The sequence below is a fragment of the Ceratotherium simum genome, chromosome 1 (genome assembly GCF_057802395.1).
Source record: "Ceratotherium simum simum isolate JZ-2026a chromosome 1, ASM5780239v1, whole genome shotgun sequence".
NCBI lineage: Eukaryota > Metazoa > Chordata > Mammalia > Perissodactyla > Rhinocerotidae > Ceratotherium > Ceratotherium simum.
In genome coordinates, this window is record NC_141900.1 from 107,235,078 (window position 1) to 107,260,122 (window position 25,045).

Genomic DNA, 25,045 nt, shown 5'->3' on the forward strand with positions numbered 1-25,045 from the left:
GTAGATCTGCCAATTGTTACATCAGTAACACGTCTACAGCTGTGCTCTATCATTAGCAACTTTTTCTATAAATCCCTGCTCGTTAGTGTTCCTTTTTAGAACAATCTTGGCCATTTTTGTCCATTTCTTCTTATATGTGAACTTTAGAATTATTTTATTAGATGTCCCCCCTCAGAAAAGAAACCCGTTGGTCTTTCTATTAGAATTAGTCCATTCCTTTGACAGATATTGAGTATTTACCATGTGTGAAGCGCTGTGCAAGGTGCTGGAGATGTAGACGCGAATACGGTGGATGCATCTCTGCCCTTGTGAGGGTTAAACATAATGAGTTCTGTTCTTCCCATATTGATTGTTATTTTGAAAAGTTTACCGTGTTCAGTCTCCTGTTCCAAGAACGTGGCGTGTCTGAATTCTTTTTTCTTAAATGGTATCTTTCTGTTTCATCACTTGTGATCTATTGATACTTTTACTTTTGATATTTGCATTCAAATGTATAGTCACATTGATGGTAGCTCAGGACCAGCTGTAGGTGAATTGACTGTAGAGATCATCTTCTCACGCCTTGAGCCTTCTTTTCATTTTGAGCCTTTAATTTTGAATTGCCTTCAGTATAGGGGGTATTCAAGTTGAAGGCAGGCTTTGAACAAGAAGATACTGGTTGTTAGAAACACATTGCAATGTTAAATGCTGTTAGCATGGCAGAGAAATTTGATATCAGCCTAAAGTTTGATCCTTGGTCAAAACTTATTTCCTATTCTTGGATTGTTGTGGAATTTCTCTTTCCTTAGACTTGAAGATTCTATCAGAACATATTTAGGTGTTTTATTAATTTCCCTGGAACATGGAAAATCCTTTTAATCTGCATTTTTCGGTCTTTTTTTCCTCATGTTGATGTCTCTTTCTCTATGTCTGACGTGATTGCTTCTCTTCCCATAATTCTGGTTTCTCCATAAGAAGCACTTACATTCCCTGGTGTGCAGACAATCCACCTTCCTCCACTTCACCTCTGTGGTACCTTCCTCTGCATCTTGGAAGAGCTTCCCAAATTTTCCTCAATTTCTCTGAGTCAAACTCCTCTAATTTTCCATTTTCATTCTTTGCAGTCCCCTTATCTCACCTCTTTCATCTCATCCTGTGTTTTTAGGGTTCTGTTCTTCTTCTGTGTTTTTGGCATAATTTCTCTTCCCTTCACCTGCACTGTTTGTATGACCTTCATGGTTCTCTAACTCATAAGACAGACCACCCGCACCTGATATTTGGCAACAGATGGGACGTGAGGGTTACCTTTGATTCCTCTCTCTGAGCTTTTGGGTGCCAGTCAAACCCTTCTCAGAGGAATCAGGAAGACATCGTCTAACCCATGTCCGTCTGGTGTGCCTCGAGTTGAGATTTTTCTTCTGCCTTCTTTAGAATTTTTTTTTTTTGACATTTCAAGTCAATTGGTGTACATGTAAAATGATGATCTTCTGTAACCCGTGTAGTAAAGGTTTAGCTTCCCAAATTTCTGGCTATTGCAAGCCCAGCATTTCTGAACAAGGATAACATGATGAAAAACATTTTCCTTCTGCTCTCCTGTGGCTCGTCTCATGCAGCTGAGAAAACTCGAGCAACCCGCTGTTTGGTTTCTCCCGTCTCCATCTATGTTGCAGTTGCAGATTTTCGGCATTCATTTTTGGTGGTATTGTGACTTTTCACAATACTTTTTTGTGTCTTTATAGGAACATTAACACAAAGTTGGTACAGGCTACCTCAGATTTGCTCACCAGACACCACTGTGTGCTGGAAATCTGTCTTTATGTTTGTGGAATCTACGCCTGATGTGCCCATATGTCTGTGCCATATGTGACAGCCCAATAGTCACTTCTCCTAAATAATCAACAATAACTCGACACAGGCACCGCCTCAGTTCTTGACTCAAACCATACAATCAGAGTCTATTCCATTTCTCCTGCATGTAACCACTAAGCTAACAGCTTTGAAATTAGGAAAAATGGAAACTATATTAGGAACTAGGAGAACTTTTCTTATTCTGCTTGGGGAAAGCTTCATTAAGTGGGTACATGTTTTATTTTCCTTTCCATTAACATATGGTGTGACTACAAAACCTTACGTAGCAAAAGAATGTCATTCCGTCCAAAGTGTCACCACTTTGTGAGGCTTCATACCTCATCACCAAATGCTTCTGGGACTCCTTTAAAACCACCCCATTCTTGGCAATGCTTTATCTTCGCAAGTTGACTTGATTTTTTTAAATAACCAAAACATATTTGGCACCAAGCCTAATCATTGATACAATTTATGGAACTGGGAAATGTTATTAGAGACAAGATGTCACTGTATAGGTAATGAGACCAATGTAAAGTTCAGAAGATGACTCAGGTGAAAGGTTCGAGAGTGTTCTGATGAACCACGGCACATCTGGAAGACGCATGTGACGCCCTCACCGTGAAGGAGCATTACCTACTTATGTGGAGGTGTATTATGTAATCTTTATAGAGTCCTAAATAATTTTTATTGTTTCAAGAGTTTTAAAAAACATTTCTCACTATATTTCATCACCATAAAAATCTCTGATGGTGCCATCAGTTCTTTTTGAAATTCCTGTCACACAGATGAAGGAACTGAGGATTTGAGTTCCAGATAAAATGAGTTGTGGAACCAGAGCTCTCACAGACCTCGGAGGGAAGCTGCATCCCGCCACTTCATCCAGGGTGATGTTCACACCCCAGCAAGGGTCCACAGAGCTGGGCAAAGGTCCACATTCAACTGTCCTCATGGATAGTACAATTATTTTTTTCCTTTGTACAACATGCCTCATATTACACATTAGGAAAGAAAAATAGAGAGAGAGCGACAGTAGCTCTCACTTTAACTGGGCATGTGGCTGCACTTCAGGAAGTAACACTCCTCTCCAGAGTAATGTTCTCGACTCCTCCAGCCCCATGGAGCAGGCTTGCCACCGCACTTCCATATTTTGTGGCCGAGGACTTTAAACATGAACAATAAAATGGTTCTGTTGGCCATGCGATTGCCGTTGATGGCGCACACCCCAGCCCCACCCCCACGCTGTCCAACAGTCCACGGCTCAGTCATGTTTCTTGTGTGATTTGTTCCAAAGGTCTCACTAAGGAGCTTATTACCAAAAAGGGAAAGTTTGCATTCGTCTATTTATTTCCAGTTATAATGTTTCTCAGACCAAATTAGAAAATGGGAAAGTTGATAACAGTGTATAGTCTTGACAAAGAGTCTCTCTCTCTTTGACCAAACTTTAGTCAGGCTCCTCTAAACCCTCTTCCCAACGAGGTCTCGACACCTGGGCTTCCGTGTGCATCTTTGCATCACCCAATTGTAGCAAGAATCCTGCTAAGGCACTTTAGCCAGGATCCGCCACCTCGACATCTGATCACCTTTCTCAGCCCCACCAACCCCAGGTGAGCTCTGATCACTGGCCTGCCTTCAGCAGAATCCTGTCAGGTCAATATAACCAGAACCCCCCTCACCTCTGATGCTTCCTCTTAGGAATTTCCATCCATTGACCCCATCTGCTTCTTAGCTATAAATTCCCACTTTTTCTTGTTGTGTCCAGAGTTCAGCCCGATCTCTCTGCCACTGCAAACCCCACTGCAGTGGTCTCCACACCTACCACGATGGTCCTGAAGAAAGTCAGCCTTACAATTTTAACATGGGTCAGAATAATTTTTTCTTTCATACCTGGTCTATACGAAGCCTGTGCAAAAGAACACCATAAAAACTAGAATCTTTCTGACAAATGGAAACAAGAATAGGGTCCTCCCTAATTAGTATGGAGGCCATGGAAAAAATAGTCATTTCAGGAGATCTGAGTTTTGTCTGATTTCATCTGGATGAGATACGTTTGCTGACAGAGTAAGTGTGGCTTGTCACTGTGCCTTCACACACCACACTCTCGACGTGAACATCTGCTTCAAACAGGTCCCCTAGTCCAAGAAGACAGGAGTCAGCTCGTGTCCATCCACATGGCCGTTCAAGCTATGGGTCTCCCTTCAACATCTGTCCAGCAGGGACCCAACGACCAGTTATGACAAAATTCAGAAATAAAAGGTATTTCACGTGAAGCAAGGTCTGGGCACAGACCCTGAGTGACTTTTAAGAACAAAAGCTAGATAAATATTTCTATGCCTACAAATTTTCAGGGAGATGAGAAAGTCCCACATTATACATGTGGCTCCAAGCCTCGGGCAGTGAAACAGACAGCAAAGCAGGATCCACAGAGGACACTGCTAAGAGGAAGTGTTACTTTTCAGGGTAGGAGCCATGAGAGGATGCAGTGAGAAAGCAGAGCCTGTAAACACACGGACCCAGGTTCCCTGGGGCCTGCGGGCTCGCTGAGCAGATGGTATGAACAGGAACAGCCATGTGCCAGAAATCACAGAATTTGGGAAGGTTGAAAATCATAAAAATTGGATTATGCCTGAATGACTCACCACCATGCCCTCGGTAGATTCACAGGGACTTCGATGAGCCGTTCCCGGGCCTGCCCTCCAGCCAAGTCAGAGAACTTCACCGTCCTGTTGACTGCGCGCTCTTGACTTAGGTTAAGTTATTAAAAACTTCGATTAGCAGGCAGACTGGAGAAATAGGGGACACAGCAGTTTAATCTCCTGGTTAACTGACACTTAGTTCAAAGCACCTGGCTATTTAGGTTTCTGTTGAAAATAATTATTAAATGTACTCAGGCCCCTTCCCAGCTTGCTAGGAACTGTCTGGTGAATGTGCTGCCGTCTTCGGTGATAAAGGATCTTGTAAGACCACAGGGTAATCATTCTGAACAATAGATCTCATTATAGATAGAGATGGGGTAGGCAATGGAACACATGTTCACTGGCCTCTGGAACATTCTTGGAATTCATCTGAGGATATTCTTTCTGTGCACTTTTTTGACATTTCCTTCTTCCTCTTAAATGTACATTTTCCACATAAAAGCCCATTTTTGGAGGGCCCTGGGTAATTGAATTAATTACCAGGAGCCCCAGTACCCCTTGTGCTCGGTATAGGGTGGTGCAGACACTGTGGTATTTTCAGGTTTGGGTAAAAGCAGGCGAATGACATCGAGGACATCAGACCAAGCCCGCCTGATGGCCAGAGCCGTGAACCAGTTTCCCTAATTGGCCAGAGAACATCCCTGGGTATTTTGTCCTTCCAGGAGAGGGAAAAGGAGAATAGAGCCTTCCTCAGCATGGCCTGGGGTGTTTTTATAGCATTTTACACACTTTGGGTGCCGCGCTCTCCCAGCCCTTCCTGGTTCTTCCTCTCTCTCTGCCTCCCATGGGACCTCCTCGCTGCTTCCGGTAGCATGAGGTGCATTTGCCCTGGGCTGTGAAATGAAAATCGTCAGTGGGACAGTGTCAGCCACAGCGTGGCTTGTAAAACCCGCGAAGCAGAACCCAAACGCATCACTGTCGGTGGATGGAACAGCTGGCTGCTGGGCCACGTGCTCTTTACATACAACCCTTGAGGGAATCACTCAGCAAGAACACAGTTCTGTGTGGCTTATTCCAGCGTGTTAGTGGCCCAGCTCCCATCGGAGTTCATTGTCTGTGAACGTTCCTGAGAAATCCCGTTTCAGAGCCTCGCGGGACGTCTCCATCATCCCCCACACCCCCTAGTCCTTGGCCCCGACGTCCAGGGCTGGGATGTGCCCAGCTCCTGGCTCCCGTGGGTCTTGCAAACCTGCTAATTCTGTGCGTTTGTGTGTTCTCAGGGAGTACTACATCACAATGGTGAAATGGGCCACCAGCACCAAGGTCGCCGTGAACTGGCTGAGCAGGGCGCAGAACGTGTCCATCCTCACTCTCTGCGACGCCACCACTGGGGTCTGCACAAAGGTACGGGGCGGGGGGCAAGAACCAAAGGCAGGAAGCACCCAAGGCGGCATCAAGGTCACCTTCAAGCCGTTTGGATTTGGTCACTGTAGACAAACCACCGCTTAGCTACTTGCTAGTCAAGGTGGCAACATGCGTCCAGGTCTCTGTTTTGGTGCCACCTTGTGGATGAACTAACAACTGCTACAAAACTCAGGGCTAATCCATTCTGTGCCTCACACCATCTGCCCTCCACAGTTCATAGACGTTATTTCCCTTTATCCATGCCCACTGCTGTTTCATCAAGGAGCTTTCTCTTCATTTTCCAGTTAATGCTCAGAGAGGGGAAGGGACTGCCCTAGGCCCCAGGACCCGGGTGGAGCCTGCTCTGCAACCTGCCCTGCTCCATTTCAGCAGCTCTGTCCTCACCGGACCATAGCCAGTCGGCCCCCTGGGGCCCCCTGGGGCAATGTTCCTGGGGGCCTCGGGCTGACTTGATGTGTAGAGGAGGAGAAGGTAGGGAAGACAAAATGAAAAGTGAAATGCACAGAGGGAGCAAAGAAAGAGTGAAAACGTGAAGAAAGGCCTGGCAACCGTGCAAAGTGAGTGAGCAACCCACCCATTGCCTCCAGGTCCCGCAGTGGCCCACCCTCCACCCTGCGGGCTCCATCTTCCACACTTCTAGGTCTAGCCACAAGAGGCAGATCTCCTAGTGTGGGGTAAAAAAAAAAAATCAATTAAAGTCAATTAATAAATCCAGGTAGGTCTTTCAGAAACTCTTCTTTGACTCTAAATTTTTATTTCCCCTCTGAGGAGGGAAAAGCCTTGCAAAGCAGCTCTGCTGTGACTTGGCAGGCCCTGAAACTATAGCCCTCACGCTGCTGCCTGAATATGGTTTTGAGGTGAGTGGCAGGGAGCTGTTACTGAGACTGATGTACTCAGGTGGGTTAGTGATTTGCCTTATCTGTTAGCATGACTTAGAGCAGATTCCAGCTTATTCTGATGGGCTTGCTCGAGAGGGTGGAAGGAAAGAGTGGACACACAGCTAGGAAGCTGGGAATTGCTCATATTCTACGTCTTCTCTTACCTGTGCCCTGATCTTATGAGTTCCAGCAACAGAAACTCCATTGCCAATAGTCCGCAGGTAAAAGAGCCGCTGCCCTCGGGCGGCTGGAGGCCAGATCAGCATCAGGGACAGCTCCACTGCACCTTGGGGGCCGCCTGTGCTGAATAGCTACATCTTGGTGTTTGGGGGTTGGTTTGGTTTTGTCTTCCATTATGTGTCTTTCTCCATGGTTCTGTGAGGTCTACTTTTCATATACATTTTAACCACTTTTAATGTTGTGGTCTACCAGGATTGTTTCTCAAAGCTGTGAACTGGAAATTTATTACACGTCCACACACTCTTGCTCACGGCCGCAGGCACACACACAAGAATTCCTAAAACAATGTAGCATCTGAGGTTTGCCTTTAATGAGCACGTGTCTGGTCAGAGCTGACCATCTAATGGACATGTGCCTGGTCAGTGGTGACCATCTGATGGACATGTGTGTGATCAGAAATGAACATCAAATGGTAGAAGTGTACTGTCTTCCAAAGGATTCCTACCTGCCATGGATTTGTCCTCGTTGCTGGGGAGAGTGACATTTTTCCTGTTCAGGGACGTTTGTGTTCATCTCTGAGCCATAGTACAAGTTGAAGAGGAGAGCTGGGGATGGGCTCCTCCCTGAGCCACAGCGCTGTCTGTGCTCGCGCAACTGCCATGGAGGGGAATCAAACTGTTTCTGCACTGTTGGTCACAGACACAATACACGCAAAAAATCCTTTCTCTAATGCTTTTATTTCATTTCAGAAACACGAGGATGAAAGTGAAGCCTGGCTCCACAGACAGGTAACTATTCTACATTCGAGTTCCCACATTCTGCGCCTACACCCGCCACCAGAATCACTGCCATGGTGGCTTTCAGAGCCTTTACAACAACAGAACAGCTTCTCACATTAAATCCTGTGGGAATCCCCAAGGAGGCACATAATGTGTGTGGCTCTAGTGAGCTGGGCAGGCTGCTCAGCGCTGTCTGGCACTTGCTCCCCTCCATGGCCCCTGAGCACTGCTGGAGAGTCGGAGAGCTTCACGGAAGGTGGCCTGAGAATCACTGCTCTTGAGAACATACAGTGTTTGGTAAGACTTCAGTTCTCAGTTAGATGATGTCCGTTCAGTAAATTAAAAATGATGAGTCCATAAAACTTGCCTGGATAGAACCTACTATGGTAAAAGTAAACGAAAATGTGGCTGAGACTCCTGTTTTTCTCAGCATGGTTTCATGATGTCTCATCTGAAGTAGACTCCGCTGTGATTCAGCATGAACCTTCCTCGGAACTGACTTCAAAACCATCCCTGGGTTTGCCGTCCCTAACTCAGAGAAGAAATGCACGTCAAATGGGCTCCAAGAGCTTGAGATTAGAAGATGTCAGGAGAGGCCTACAATAACTCACTCTGTGACCAAAAAAAAAAAAAAATTAAACTTACTTCAAAAATAAAACTCTCAGCACGGATATTTTCTTCCTTCAGTTCTTTTTGTCTCATTCCACACCCTGACATTAGAAAGAACAGTTGAGAAAGTTTTCAACACTTACTTCCTTCTTATCCTACCTAATGGGATGGAAATTGTCTGAAAATTCTGTGGGAAAAATCACACCAGATTTGAGTCTCAAGATTTATGGTGGAGAGGGCGCAGGTGTGCTTCTTTACTGATGTGATGGATTCCATTTATGGTAATTAACTGAAGTTGGACCGTACAACTCAACAACGGCTCTCCAAGAGCGTTCCAGCAACTCTGACTGGCGTACACTTCTTTAATCTGTGGAATTAGCAATGTGTCCCAGCCTTCTGTCAATTATCTTGGGGTGGCAGCCTCGTAAAGGAACACTATTCCTTTTAAATACGTCCTTTTTCTGCTCCATGCCATCTTCTCCAGAGGGGGAATGGCCCCAATGGCCACTTCTGTTTTCCTGTCTACCAGTTTGGGTGCCAAGTCCAAGCTAAGAAATATCAAGAATGAGAGAGGGCTTGGGAAACCTACAATAGTAGCTGGGAAGTTATGCTGGGATTATGCAAGAATTATGCCAGGAAGCTCTTGAATGCCACCTGGACCAATGAACGATATAAGCACAAATATCAAAAGTAATGTTATGGTGCTCCTTTTATATCAAACAAAATGCCAAAGAGATTGAAATGAAAGGACCAGAAAAAATAACTGTTACCTATATAGTCATCCGTTCAACTAGTATTTATGGATCATACCAGGCACCATGCTAGGCTTTGTGGGTTTCAGAAATGAATCAGCTACTTCCACTGAGCACATGTTGTAGCATGTGTGAGAAGATCCTTCCTTTTCATGGCTGAATAATATTCCACTGTATGGATATATGAAAATTTGTTCATCTGTTGATGGACATTTGGTTTGTTTCTACCTTTTGGCCATTGTGGACATGCTGCTAAGTGAAAGGAGCCAGACACAAAAGGCCACCCATTGTACAATTCCATTTAAGTGAAATATCCAGAATAGATGAATTCACAGAAAGCTATTTGGTGGTTGTCAAGGGCTGGGGGAGAGAGGAATGGGGAGTAACAGCTTACTGGATACGGGGTTTTTTGGGGGTGATGGAAATGTTTTGGAACTAGATAGAGATGGTGGTTGCACAACATTGTGGATGTGCTAAATGCCACTGAATTGTTCACTTTTATTAAAATGTTTTATTTTGTGTTATGTGAACTTCACCTCAACTTTTAAAGAAATGAATCCGCTAGAGCAGCAGTTCTGGAAAGTGTCAAGTGTAGAAAGGGAGATGAAGGTGCACATGAATTCCAAAGTGTGGCAAAGGAGAATAATCCTAAAACATGCTCAGAAACTGTGTTTAAATGTTAGCCGTTGGCGGGGCTGGGAGCAGAGAAAACAGCGTGGGACACGGGGGTGGCAGGGCTGGGACCGGGCGTTATGTCGTGCGCAGAATTTGTACTGAGTGGGAAGAGGTGAGGGATGAACTTGCCAAAGCAGCCCAGGCTTGTTTCTTTTCTCTTTTCTTTTCTTTTTTTTTTTTTGTGAGGAAGATCAGCCCTGAGCTAACATCCACGCCAATCCTCCTCTTTTTGCTGAGGAAGACCGGCCCTGAGCTAACATCTATTGCCAATCCTCCTCCTTTTTTTCTTCCCCAAAGCCCCAGTAGATAGTTGTATGTCATAGTTGCACATCCTGCTAGTTGCTGTATGTGGGACGCGGCCTCAGCATGGCCTGACAAGTGGTGCTTCGGTGCGCGCCCGGGATCCGAACCCTGGCCGCCAGTAGCGGAGTGTGTGCACTTAACTGCTAAGCCACCGGGATGGCCCCACCAGGCTTGTTTCTTTACAGGGGGCTGTTGGCAGGCCAGGGTCAGAGGGGTCAAGCCACTTCCCTGTATCCCCGTCAGGGGCACTCACACGGGAGCCCAGCGCCTGGCTGGTCGTCAGTAATTTGGATGCCGTGGCGCTGTCCCCTTTTGCACGCCTCTTCGTCAGCTCTGCAGAGGGACCACAGACACGTCATCACCGAGATTTTTCTGTATTTACTGACCACGCATCTCGTTGCCCACGTGAGAACCCCAGCAAAGCACTGGACAGACAGCGTGGATGTGATTTGGGAAACCAGATCTTTACAAGCAAAATCAAGTCAGCACTTAAAAAGTAGCATAAAGTAAAAGTATAATCCTTACACTTTAAAAATGTGAACTTTAAAGCATTTACTAAGCAAATAGCTAACATTAAAAACAGCCATTGAAAAATACATACTGCTCTCTGGAGTTGAAGATGTTATGTCCTATAAAGGAATTGATTCCTCTCAGACAGTGCTTTTCCTGGTCAGATCCAACTACCAGCCCCAGTTCCCAGCCGCCCCCACTAGGTGGGCACAATCCCACCCTCTCAGTGTGTGCCTCTAGCTTCTGTTCCCTCAGAACTCCATGGTCAGGAGGAAAATCTGGTGTCAACAGTTTCTCGTGACATTCCTTTTGAAGAGATTTTTCATAAAGGAATTCATGGACTGTATTTTTCAAAAATAATCCATACTGTCTCCACATCCTTCGAGATACCGGAGGTCCTGGAGAGCGAGTTAGGAACTTTTTTAAGTTCACTGTCTGGTGCCAGTGAAGCTGTTGACTGCCACTGCAGGCCCATCCACCTCAAAGGGCTCACAGATGCTCGACCCAGCTGGCCCAGGGTGCAGTGTCATTTGAGGAGAAGACTGGAGTCTGGGAAATCCTACTAACCTCGGGGAGACCCAATCCGCTTAGATCAACCAGTCCTCTGATTACTCGTTGCCAGGGAAGTGAGGGTGAGCTGGAGTGATGCTGGGGCCATCCATCTGAGCCTCCATCCCCCTGTCTTTTCTTCCCATCTCCTTCTGAGGCCCCAACATGGATCCCCACAGAGACTCCCCGAGCCAACAAAAAGAGGCAATGTGTACATGTGTCCCATGGATGGAGACCCACCAAGTCCCCTCTCCTCTAGGAATATTCCAGAAATAGGCAGTTCCCCCACCACAAGTATACCCCATCACACCCCATGACCTTGCAAAGTTGGTCCTGATGCAAATCCACTGGGGGCCCTGCACCAGGACCATCGCCATTTGATGTAGAACCCTGGAACCTATCGTCATGGTTGAAGAGGCAGTCGCATAGGTCAGTTTCCGACAGTCTGTCTTCCTTAACCAGAATTTTGGTTTTGTGATTTCAAAATTCAGGCTGGATGATTGGACAATGTGAGTGTATCTGAACCATGGAAAGAATTGGCAGAAATGCTACAAATAAGTCACAAAGAATCTCTCACCAATAAAAAGGACTCCTTCTTCACAAATCTGCTCTGAATGGGAGTGGGGAAACCAGGCGTATTGTATGATAAATTCTCTGTTATCCCAAGAGACTAGAAACACTTCCCCCCAAATCCATGAGAGTCAGAACCACGATTAAAATCCAGGTCTCCTAGTCAGAAATCATTACACTTTTTCACTAAAAATACATTGATTACACGAGAAACCAAGTCTCAGAGAGGCTCAAAGACTGGTGCTCTGCCTGCCTACTGTGGAATGTTCCATGGCTCAATGTAAAAATGGCATTAAAGTGATTGAGGCCTTCTCGGTATTAAAACAATGCTTCTGGCCAGAATTAATTATTTATTATATTTATTCAGAGTATTTTTCTCTGCCAACGGTGCAAACATTTCCCCAGAAAACTGAGGCAACATTGCAGTATCTGTCCTGCAGTTGGCAAATAGAAGTGCATTTTAAAAGCTAAATTTACTGCTGGTTTTTCCATTTCCTCTACATTTAAATAGCATGCTTCCAACTCTAAATAGAAAAATAAATATTTGCAGATTAAAGGTTTCATTTTATTGCAAATATTCATGAAGATTAAATGTCATTTTAATCACATGTTGGTTTATTTCTCTGGGCATATCGTATTTGCATGTACTCATTCACAGCAGGGAAATGCGTTTTCCTTATGCCAGCTGGGGTTTATTTACCATTTGTTCTCATCCTGCCTTAGCGTGGAGCTCCTTGAATCAGAAAATGTGTATCGGAGCCAACTAATTGGTGTTCGCGGATGGAAACTTGCAAACTGGAGCTTCAGGGAGGCTGAGATGCCGCCGTAGCAAAATTCCTTTTCACCCCTCCAGGGGGCTGGCTGGGGCTGAGCAGTGGCTGCTCAGCTCTGGGAGCCGGGCTGAGATGGCGGCCACACGCTGCAGGTCCTGGCTTTGAATCCAGCCTGGAATTCCTTCCCCCGGGAAAAACTGGGAATGCTGATTTTGTTTCCAGGCAAAAACGACAGTAGATGCAAGCAAACACATGCATCTGGTGCAAGCCCGAGTGGAACTCCCCTCTAGTTGGGAGCGATGCAACGAGCACAGCGAGTTCCCGGGAGGACCGTTGTCGCTCACCTACACTTTAAGATGTATACAGTCTGTGCTTGTTTGCTGTTTCTTTTTTTTTTTTTTTTTCTTAACTTCTTGGTGGGCTATTCAGTGTGAGATGGATTCTATTAAATAAAAGAACAAAAGCCAGGATTAAAAGAATAGATTTCATTTTTTTTTAGGCAAAATCAGGTTTGTGATTGTTCAGAATTGTGTTCTTCATGATGTATAGCAAATGCCCCTGGAGAAATCGTGCACTACTCCTTGGTTTCAGCGGGCCGCAGGGAAGGGGAAGCCCTGCACCGCGCTGTCTGAGGGCTGAGCGCCTGCTCTCTGCTGAGCGGGGGGGACGCACACAGGCCTGATCCCTTCGCTGGTGCTTTATAAACTGAGGGATGCCTTTTCATCTGCCTCTGCTCAGGCTGTCGCCTCTGAATCCCTCATTATTCCTCTTGGAAATCTGAAGGTTTGACTCATGGTTCCCAAGGAAAGAAAAGGCCCCACACAGCGTTTATTCTCTCAACCGCATCTCTCATTAGAAATTACATAGAAAATGTATCTCAAAATGTAATTTATCCTGGTTCAACCTCTTCAACCCAAAAGGAAGCTTTTTGTAGACTTCATGGATTGCTTTCGTCCACAGAATGAAGAACCGGTGTTCTCCAAGGATGGCCGAAAGTTTTTCTTCGTCAGAGCCATCCCGCAGGGAGGACAAGGAAAATTTTATCACATCACCGTGTCTTCGTCCCAGGTAAATCCTGCTGGTTTCCAAAACTGTTTTGCTGTGTTGGTGACGGCCCCTAGTGGCTGAGCGCTCTGAGTGCACTTGTCATCTTCAAGGTCCCCAGAGCAAACCCTGGGTACTTAACTAGAAGGTAGGTTCCCCAAGGTGGGGCAGAATGGGGCATTCATAAAGTCCAAGGTTCTGATCAGGGTAGCGGTCGCGTTTGCCCTTTCTATTATCGCTCAAAAATATGAATGACGCTTCTCACAATATCAGAGGAAACCGGCATCCACTGTTGGGTATGAGCCGAGGGCTTGTGTCGACTACTTTGTGTGACCATCCTGTGCTCGTCAGCCTTTCCTCCCTGTCTGCTGGGGTGACCCCGTACACTCTCCTCGAGGCCGGGGCCCAGTGCACTCATGGCTCCCCCATGGACCAGCCTCCCAAGGCATCCCAGTTCCACTTTTAGCCAAATGCAGATGTTATCCTATTACAACACTGCTACCAACTGTCACTGACCTGATTCTGGGGTCTGGTGGGTTAAGAGCGGAACGCCACTGAGCAGAGAATTTCACAGCTTAAGACAGCCCAGTGAACGCTGTCTCCTCCTGCAAAGCAGTCACCCCAGGGAGCCTGCCCACCTACTCGAGGGATGCTACCCCAGCACTAGACTTTCGGAGGTTTCTGCCCTTAGGAAGAAGGAAGAGAGGGAGTTTGGCATTTCCATGATTACAGCCCTCATCCTTGGTATGTAGATTCCATTTGTGAAGCAGTCTAAAATTATTTGGGATAAGAGCAGGTGAATAAAATTTGATTTAAAAAAAGTGATCAAAAATGTTCTGTGGATGTAAAGTAGAAGTCTCATATTTATAATATATACCCCAAAACGCAATTCAAAGGAAACATTCCAAGAATGTCCAACGTAAGAGCCGCTTTGATGGGACAGGGCCAGAGACTGGGCTATGACTCTGTGATGGGGATCATGTTTACTCAGAGGCTCAGCCACAGATACCGTAGTTGTCAACACATTCATTACACGACCTACAGACTGTCTGCAGACTGGCTCGTGTTCATCTGTTTATTCCTGTGGTCTTCATGCTGTAGCCCCAGATTCCTATGTTTTCTCATTTTGGATCACTTTAATCAAGATTTAAAGATGTTCCTGGGTTTTCACTCAGCCCCATCTCTGAATTCATCCACGTGACCAGCACTTGCTGAGTACCCTATGAAACGTTCCAGCTGGAAGCAAGTCCCTCACTGCTGCCCAGAAGGGCACCAACTCCCCAGGAGCCCCTCGGGTCCCCGCTGCCTTCTAGAATCTCCTGCTCCCCACAGGCTCTCCCTTCTCCCTAGACTTCCATTTCTGTGGTCCCCAAGTCCCCACACTGTTTGTCTTGGGCCCTTCACCCAATTGAATCACCATTCGATTAGCACCTGCCTCCTGGGGCACCTGCTGTCCAGAACAGCCAGCCTGTGGCTCACACCTTGGCGTCTCCACACCCTATTTCAAATCATCGTTCCTGTCGAGACAATCATGTCTCTCTCCTTCTGTTCTGATTTATTGTCATAATTATTCTACTCCGGGAGGCACTTAGGGAGAGGCAGTGTGTGTGCAACGTGCAACACTCAATAAAAGGGTTTCAAACCGTCCTTGTAAATGATGGCAGAGAATGACAGAAGAGCCAGAATGTTTCCTTCCGTCCTTCATGCTTTTTCTCCCCGTATCCTTGCCCTGTTTCATCCACTTCCCCATATTTTTCTTTCCTCCCTCCCCATCTTCCTATAATAACTCCACTAATTAGTGGAGTAAAGGAACAGTATCAGCAGCAATGAAGCATTGGCTCTCTTCTGATGCACGTGTTGTGGTGGGAGTAACTGGCGATCGAGGTACCAGTTGATAAGTACCACAGACGTGGACTATGTGATTCTCCCCATTGCTCAAATTCAGAGAAGGGAAGAGGGCTGTGGCCTGGGGGTGGTCAGCGAGGCCTTGTGGAAGAGGCTGGATCTCAGCCAGCCTCAGAGGAGAGGACCAGGTGAGGCGGGGCAGACGGCACCCCCCCCCCCCCCGCCCAGAGAGGCTCACCACCCCTCGCTGCCTCCTGTCTGAGGGGCTCCGGGATTAAGAAGCAAAGCCAGGCTCCAGCTCTCTCGCTCCTCCATGTCCTGTCTGTGTGTTCCAGCCCAACAGCAGCAATGACAACATACAGTCCATCACCTCCGGGGACTGGGACGTGACCAAGATCCTGTCCTACGACGAGAAGCGGAATAAGATGTAAGTGAGAATCAGACCATGTGGCTGGCAACTTACAGCCCCAGGGCCCATCTCACTGCTGACCGGGACACATCCGTTATTTTTCAGTCAAATTATATACCCGCTGAGCGCAGACTATGGCACAGGGGACCTCGTCTATCTCTCTTAGCGTCTCGAGGTTTCTTCCACATTTGGGGTCCCAGGTGAAAATTGGCCAACAGGAGTTGTTGATCCAGGCTCTATGCCTGTATTTGTGTTACGGGTTCTCGGTCCTTGCCCTCCAGAAGGTTAATAACCTTGTAAAGAAATTCCCGCCTCCAGATCCAGGTGTACACCACCATCCCTTGCCCGATGGCAGAGCCCTGCAGGCCGATGCAGGAGACACCAGGGGCCAGCAGAGGTCTGTGCTGGCGTGTCCCTCAGCACGTGGGTGTGGGAGTGTGGCTGCCTCCAGCCCCACCGCATGTGTAGCTGGACCTGAGCGGGAGAATTGCTCGCTATAGGCCGCTGAAGGGTGGGAGTCCCCGAGAAGTGTCCGTGCAGGGAGAGCCTGGTATGTGAAATGCAAACCTGCCTGAAGCCTGCTAACTCCTGTGCGCCTGCTGGTCTTTGCAGCTACTTCCTCAGCACGGAAGACCTGCCGAGGAGACGCCAGCTCTACAGGTATGTGGGCCTCCTCCCCTGCACGTGGCGGCTCCCCCTCGGGAGGGTGGCGGGGTGTGGCACAACTGCACCTTTCAGCGGTACGTTAGGAGGCAGCAAAGAAGAACCCCCACCACAGATGAGTAGCTATAAAGTCTGAAGAGAAATAACAAAAATGCGGAGGCCACCAAATTTGAAGCTTGATTTTATTTTTCTGCTTTTGTCTAATTGAATTTCCCCCCTCACTTATTTTCTCCTCTTGGTAACTGGGGGACTTGTAACAGTCTTTCCTTTCCACCTTTATTCAATTACTGACTTGGAGGGATTATTCTCAGCTGGGTTGTTACAGGAGGGAAAGCCTGGTTTGGGACTGTGCCAGTGGACTGGGGGCAGGAGGCTGGTTCTGCCATCTCCGTGCCACGGCTAGCTTGCTGTGTGACGTTGGTCGAGTTTCATAATCTCAAAGAAGGCACAGGAAGGGCGACCTCTGAATCCTGGGAGAAGGACGAGGTTTTTTCCAGAACCTGTCCCTCTTTAGCATAAATCTTGTCAACTGCCCCAGTTACTATTCTCATCAGAGAAAGTTTTGGTTCTGAAGTGGGATTCGCCCTGAGAACTTTCTGCCAGCACAGCAGAGGGGAAACGGGGCAGTCTGTTACCTCCTCAACATTTCCCACACTGGAAGGAAGGTAGCAGCTGGCTACTGCCTACGTGCACACTGGCCACTCCAGAAGACACCGTGCGGTGTAGACCTGGGGGCTTGAGCGGGTGACTCGTAGCCTGTTCTCCCCCTCCCCCACTGCTGGGACGCTGAAGAAGCCCTGTCAGGTGGACGACTGTCTCCCCTCTCCTCCGTTGGGCCACATGCCCAGAGCATAAGGGCCAGCATGAGAGGTCCTTCTGGAGCTGGAGAAAACTCCTGCAAATCCACGTGGTAGTAGACTTGCTTCTCTCTGTAGACTTCTCATCGCGGCCTGTCTACCAGGATAACTCAGATCAGTCCTGTCACCAGATTAATAAAAGGCGATCAAGGCAGACTGCCACCCTGTCCTCTAACTGATGTGCTTAGAAGGCTGTCTTCTGTCTCCCTCGAAATATCCTCACTCCCATAGACAGGATGCATATTGGAAACTATGGTTAGAGCGGACCCTTCCCGCACAAAATGCTCAGACAGGAGCTTCTTCCAGGTGTATTCAAAGATAGCTTGGTATCTTTTAACTTTTAGAAACACCTTTTAGGCCTTCTTGACATGAAATTGTACTTAGTCAGAGTGGTCCCGGGTGACATCTTCAAATCGATTGCTGCTCTCCCAGCTCCACTGAGTGAGAAGTGGTACCTCATCATCTCACTCTGTCGAGAGAATTGGCTTTGGAAGCATCCAGAAATCAATTCAGCCTGTTTCTGGAGCTGCTGCCTTGTCGTTCACCAGTGTTAGGTCCTCTGAGAAGTTCAAAGATACAGAAAACACGTCTACTGTCCTCAAAGAGCTGATCATCTCCTCAGAGAGATGAGACATGGATATAAAGTACTATATAATAACATCAAACGCTGTCCTCTCCACACATCAGGGACGTGCACGGGGCCTGAATAAAGCATAGATGACCAGGCATACACCAGCCCATAAAGCGAGAGTGCTGAGGGCTCTTACCAGTGGGAGGGGTCTTCTGGCCAGGGAAGGCTTCACAGCAGGGGAAAAAGAGAGCCGGGTGTTCATGGGCTCTCCAGCAGGGAGACGGAAGGGAGAGATGCCCAGTGGTGAGTGTCAGGGGCTCCAGAACACCTTGTGTGGGAGAGAAATCAGGCAGCTTGAAATACGGAGCTGGGGATCTGGATCTTGACCGCTGTGGCTGTTTCCCCCCACCTCAGTTCACGCCCTGTGATCCTTGCTCCTCCAGCGCCAACACCGTGGGCAACTTCAACAGGCAGTGCCTGTCCTGCGACCTGGTGGACAACTGCACCTACTTCAGTGCCTCCTTCAGCCATAGCACGGACTTCTTCCTGCTCAAGTGCGAAGGTAAGTTCCTGCCAGCGTTGCAGACCTGCCCCTGGTCCGCGCTGAGATCCGCGGGCAGGCACACTCGCAGGAAGCAGAGCCAGCGACAGGAGGAGCCTATTCCAGAACAGGTAAGGATCCTGCCCAACCCATGACACTGGGGGACGGGAACAGGATTACTGGGTCACCCCTCGGTCTGGTGCAGTACTGATATTTTACACTTGATGAAGGCTTGCCGCTTATCAGAGTGTTTTCTACACGCTGTGCCAGTTAATCCCCAAGTCCATCTATATTTTCCACAAAAAAAAGTCCTGTGAGGTATTTGGGGTAAGTATCTTACACAATGATGAACCCAGACCATCTAGAAAGGTAATAAAACAATTTTGGAGATCAACTTCTTTAGCATAAGGATTGAGGTTATATAAAAGAAGTCACAGACAGGGGAAAAAATTGTTTTCCTATGACCCAATTCGTGGATAATTTATCCCAAACTTCAGAAAGTTCTTGATCACACCAATCAGCATACACAAAACAGTAGGCCATGTCCCATTGTGTATACAAAGAAATATCTTTGCATCTTGTCCTCATATCTTGGAAAGATAAGATATGAACTCATGAAAAAGTAAGTGATAATAAACATGGTCATTACAAAATACCCCTCAGAGAAGAGCTACTGAGTTCACCTCAGAGAATGAAAATACGCTACAGGTGGAGACTGACTGAGACCAGGAGCAACTCACTCCTGCAAGTCACGGATGGAGAATGAAGAATTGTTCCGAGAGTGATGTCTTTGATACGGCCCTTGCCAGCTGCTCCACAGTGCATGACCTCGTCCTCTTTTTATCAATGTCGTCTTCTAAAATCTTGAAAAGCCACAGAACGGGTAGATTCAGCCCCTTGATCACCACGAGCTCAGCCCCGGGCAGTCTTCCAAGATAATGGGGAGACACATGTGGGGGGCCTTCTGAAATGCAACATTAGCCCCCCAGTCCCCTCGAAGATCCTCTTACCAAACTCTTCTTTCCTGTGCTTCCTAGGAAGCAGACCACTGAGCATCCGAAGTCACAGGATGCTATAGGAGGAAAGAACCTGAGAGCTAATCCACCCACTTCATTTATCAGGTGACAAACCTGATGCCGGAAGTTAGGTGAATTCTCCGACTCCTGCTGAGTCAGTGATGCACAGAGGACCAGCATCAAGGTCTCCTGGTTCCTAGGCCAGTGAGACCTATCAGCCATGGAAGGATCTTCATGAAATTACAACTCAGAAAAACGTGGAGATTTATAGGGCATAGAGACTGGCAAAATGTGGCAGGCAGACCCACTAGGAGCCAGAGACAAAAGTCTGACAGGAGACAAAAGTCTGACAGGAGACAAAAGTCTACATAGTCAGAGATCTGAAATCTTTTCTATAGAAGGAGGAAATGGCTTTAAAACACAGAAGGTCATGATATGATACAGAAGGGAAGTATTCAAATTGATTTAAAGAAGAACATCATACACAAGAATGTGTTGATTAAGGTGATAGAACCTTCATCACGGATGATCTTTGAAAGAGGGCAGGTATTTGCCAGAAATGGGCTTAGACATAAGGCAGAGAGTGAGCTGGAGGACCTTCAAGGTCTGTGGTTTTGACTGGCCTGGCAGTGACAATTCAGATTTCTAGTTCCTAGGTTCTTCCTGACTCTCGCTAATGCTCTCTCCATGTAGTGATCTCACACAGAATCCAGCATCTTACTCGTTAACAGTTTCTTTCTCTGCTTCCCTTTGGAGGTCAGAAGCTCCCTGCTGAGTTCTGCGGGATCTTCTCAAACCAGAGTGTAGTCTGGATGGCCTCATTCTAACGACTGGCAGCCTTTTGTTGTTCGGTTTCCACAGGGCACCAGCCCTGGGATGAAATTGAAAAAGCTGTCCCAGGAGACCCATGGCCCTGGATTCAGGCAAGGAAGTTCCCACGTCCCGTATGGTGGACGTAAAAGTGGCAGCTGCCTGGGAGGCCATTTGGACAGTGTGTTTGGAGATCAATGAACAGTTGTTCGTGTGCAAATTTCCAGTCTGCCTGCTGGCTCTCCATCCTTAGAGGGGAATAGCATTTGATTTTATGTTTACGTCCTAGCCAGTTTGGGAACATTTTCCTTTTCTAAGGTTGCTTGTATTGTGGTCTGCGAATGTTTAGTGTGAAGAGATGGCTCCTCAGTTGTCACTGTGGAGGAAAACAGAAGCAAAGAACAAGTACAGCCCCATGAGGTCAGACACGGCCAACTCCGCCCACTGAGACCAGCATGATCCCAGCTTCAGAAGGGACGGGATGTCCCTCCCCACCAAGACCTGGATCTCCACCAATAATCAAACAGATTCATAGAATCTGAAGGATAAGAATGGATCTCAGAGATTGTCTAATCTAATCTCCAACCCCTGCTCCATATTAAGAAACTAAAGTCTTAATTGATCATGGAGTTGTCACCCCAGGATTTTCTGAGTCATTTAAAATCTATTTAAATATTTAGCCTGTTGCTTCATCTTAAGGTAAGCATAAACTAGCCCTCTTCACTACAAAATTGCTCTTTAAAAACTTTTCTATAATAACCTGTTTTCTGGCTAAAGTAACTTAAATGCTCAAATTACTCTCTCCTCCAAAACCTAATCAAAACCTCATTTTTAAAAAGAGGTTTTCTAAGAAGACATAAATTTACAGACAACAAAATGGATGAGGCGACAACAGCAGCCAGCTCTTGGGACCTGGACCCAGTTACAGGAGATAACCAACGTAGCAGACCCTGAAAGCCGAAGGCTTCTCCTGTGATAAGGACGTCTGAGCAGCCCCAGTTCACACCACAGGCCTTGATGATAATGCATGAGGGATGAAAAGAGCGATCATTATGAAATTTCAAAAGAGAAATGATTACACCCGGTTTGATTGTTTGGGCATTTTTTGGGGAAGAAGAATCAAGGAAAACTTCACGGATGAGGTGGCATTTCAAATAAATGCGTGGGTAGGATTTAGAATGTGGAAAGCAGTCCAGAGGGGAAGGTGCAGCATGAGAAAGAGCACAAGGAACATTCTAAGATCATGTGGAGGAATTCCACTGCAGCCTGTGAACCACAACCAATCTAGCGGATACATGCTTTAAGAAGTCCAATTTAACAGCCAAAAATCATTTTAAATAATTTCATTTTTCTGCACGTTTCTCAGCAGATGGTAAAGTAGACCCAAATGTGTAACCCACAGCAGCATTTATTAAGTCTCCTCTCCTCTTTCTTTCTTTCACACCCCAAAGCTACTCTGAGAGACTCCTGGAAGTCTTTGACCAAAATACCTTCTCCACCCCTAGCCTTCGAGACTTTCCTTCCTTTCCCCTCCTCCAGCAGCACTCTGTTATGTAGATAACTTAGCCTCTCAGATGCAACTGGAACAACAGCAACAAAAATCCTTCCTTTTTATGCTGAGGGAAAATGTAATGGCAATTAGAGGATTCTCTTTGGTGAATTAAGGAAAGAGAATCATGAGTGCTCCCACATTCAGAAGTGTTTGGCCCTTCGCACAGGGAACTACAAATGGTTCAGTTTGGGCACAGGCAGAGATTATAGTCAAAAGATTTAATAACTAGGACAGGGTGGACACCACCCAGCCGGGTCAGATGCCCAATTGGAGCAAACACAGGCGGCACACCACATTAGCTCCTAAGGGCTGGGCAGCACACTGGCAGCTATCACATCATGAAATTGCGACAGCCCCGCATAAACTTGGTCATTCTTCCTAATTTTCGGTGGACTTTCCATTACGATAGTTTTTGGTAAGTTTATCTGATATGGACCTGTCTGCTTAACTTACATTACAGTGCTCGGCGTTGTAACTTCATCAGAGCTGATTATCTCTCATCAATTGTCTGTGATCAGGACTTCTATTTAATTAGTGCTTTGGCATATTGTTCTTCTCCTAATGTCCAGTCATTCTTCTCCAGTATGTTTTGTCCATCTTCCTCCTTGTAAAGATTATTTAGTCTTATCATCATGTGCTTTCTCCTCTAATTTTTCATTGACATTTCTTCTGTGCTTTCTCAGTTTGCTATTTCTATATTTCCTTATAATTCTTAAATTCTTAATTTTTATCAAGTATGTAACGACTTAAAATGCATCAATTATTGTTATACCTTTGCACATAGTTATATTAAAAGTAGATTAAAATAGAATAGCTAAGTAAAGACTGAGAAATGTTAGTAATGCTCATATCCGCTCCTTACCTAGCTGGATCCCATCTCTCTGTGTCAATATTTAATCTAAAAGGCATGGGTTTCAGACGATCACAGGATCCTTGCATGAGGGACACCTGTAAACCACATTCAGTAGAGCCTTCTGGAAATGCACCTACATATTTAATATAGAGAGGTTTAGGTTTCTTTACAGCTCCAGGGTCTGGCAATGAAGCCAGCTGCATCCAAAATACTGTATTATGATGTAACATTTTTTAATGATTTTCCAGGATATACCAATAAGCTTTTGGTTTACACACTTAATTGGTCTTCTCAATAACCCTGTAAAATGGGTAATAATAGAAATACCTAATATTTGATGTTTATATTCCCATTTCTGATTCCTTGCAATTTATAGTCAAGCAACAAATAAATCTACTTAGAGGTCCCTACACGGAACACAATATTTCACATTTCCGTGTGTTGGTCTTTGACTGCCTGAAAGCTCCTGGACATTCTCCAAAGGTCTTTTCATGAAAGGCTGATTTTCATCCCTTCCCAGGAGGGGTGAGCTGGCAGTGGTGAGCTTGCCCAGGCAGCGTGGACATGGCGGTGGACTCACCCTCAGACCGATGTCTGGGATGGGAACTCAATTCCTCAGCTGTCCAGGGATGCCCAGATCAGAAGCCTGGCTGCCTCACTCACAGAGCTGAGGCATAAGCCCAGTCTCATCTTTAAGGAAAAAAGTACTCACCTTCTGTATTAGTTTCCTGGGGCTGCCGTAACTAATTACCACAAACTGGCGGGCCTAAATCAATGAAAATGTATTCTCTCACAGTTCTGGAAGCCAGAAGTCTAAAAGCGAGCTGTTGGCAGGGTTGGTTCCTCCCGGAGGATTGAGGGAGAGTCTGTTCCGTGCGTCTCTCAGCTTCTGGTGGCTGGCACAATCCGTGTCATTCCTTGGCTTGTGGATGCGTACCCCGAGTCTCGGCCTCCATAGGCACGTGGCCTTCACCCCTGTGTCTCACTGTCCAAATTCCCCTCTCCTTATAAGGATGCCAGTCGCTAGATTAGGACCCACCTTAATCCAGTATGGCCTCATCTTAACTTGATGACATTTTCAAAGACCTTATTTCAAAGTAAGGTCACATTCACAGGTACTATGGGTCAGGACTGCAACATAGCTTTAGGGGGACACAACTCAACCTCCAACACCTCCCTTCTGAAACCCATATGGGCTTCTTGTATAAAAAAGAGAAGAAAGAAACACTATTGTTTTTCTCAGGGACACAAAATTAAGGGCAGCCACGTTAGACTTTGTGCCAGAGACTATTCTTAATGGCTTTACCACGTTCTAGAAGGAGTGACAGGGGCCGTTGAGGGAAGTGACATGATCCAGACCATGTTTTTGGAAGAAAACTGCCATGTTAGAGGGCGAAGAGCAGTTCCAGAGTAGGGTTTCTCCAGAAATTCTTCTTCCATGCCACAAGGCAACATGAATTCTCAAGTTACATGGAGCTATGAAGTTGTGTAGGGCTTTCTCTTCCCAACTAAATTCAGCCCTGAGAGCCACTAAATAACTGAATGAGAGCGCCCAATTTACGTAATTTGAGTTTCACAATCAAAGCCTCTATCTAGAGAACTGCATTTTTCTCTTCAAACTGAATCCCAAGAACACAATTCATTTTCCTTCACCTTTGTCAAAAGGACTCAACCAATCCTGTTTCTAAGAAACATCTAAACTCCACCAGGGAAACAGGATCCATGTATGAGTCAGGCACTTGCTACTTCATACTGATACATTTTTTATATTTTTAAAAACAAATAAATAAACCTTTTTCTTAGAACCAAAGATAGAAATATAGCTTTTATTCCTATTCTGATCAGGGAAAGGAATAATCTGTGACAATGAATCCTGCTACAGTTCTGGGCTCTCACCCTCTTTCAGTGTTAAATTGTGATTAGGGAGCCACCTCCTAGTCTTGAAGATGTATCTAGTCATAGATTCAGCAGCCTAGGTTATCAAGACAAGCTTCTCCATCTTGAAGTTGAATTGAAACAAAATATTATGACCTAAGCTTAAAATAAAATGAGTGAGTCTATCCTGATTACTCTTCTTACTGAGTAAGAAGACCCTCTGAGGGTCTCTCTTCCTGAGACCCTCTCTCGTCCCCATCATGGCCGTCATCCTGGGGAGAGAGAAGTCACAGTAACAGAGCTGCTGGAGAGCAGCAGAGTATGGAATCAGACTCCAGCAGTAGAGGAGAATCTGGGCTCTTGCCTTGAGCAGCTCTGTGACTTGGGTGTGTTGGGCAGCCTTGCTGACTCCTCCATTTCCTCCTCCTGACAGTCAGATGAATAACAGTACCTCCCTCATAAGATTGTTGTGAGGATTAATCAAGGTAATACATCCAGAGTGCTTAGCATGGTACCTGATACATAGTAAATGCTTAATGTGTTAAC

General features: G+C 46.3%; 1 protein-coding gene across 2 annotated transcripts in view; it reads left to right on the plus strand.

Annotated features, from left to right (window-relative positions):
- Positions 1-25,045, plus strand: part of DPP6 (dipeptidyl peptidase like 6) — a 746,707-nt gene that overhangs the window by 651,113 nt on the left and 70,549 nt on the right. For both annotated transcript variants that reach the window (XM_004430585.3, XM_004430586.3), the window contains exons 11-16: positions 5,741-5,864; positions 7,693-7,731; positions 13,424-13,531; positions 15,688-15,779; positions 16,374-16,421; positions 18,296-18,414. In XM_004430585.3, coding sequence (XP_004430642.1) covers positions 5,741-5,864; positions 7,693-7,731; positions 13,424-13,531; positions 15,688-15,779; positions 16,374-16,421; positions 18,296-18,414 — 530 coding nt within the window. The remainder of the gene's footprint in view (positions 1-5,740; positions 5,865-7,692; positions 7,732-13,423; positions 13,532-15,687; positions 15,780-16,373; positions 16,422-18,295; positions 18,415-25,045) is intronic.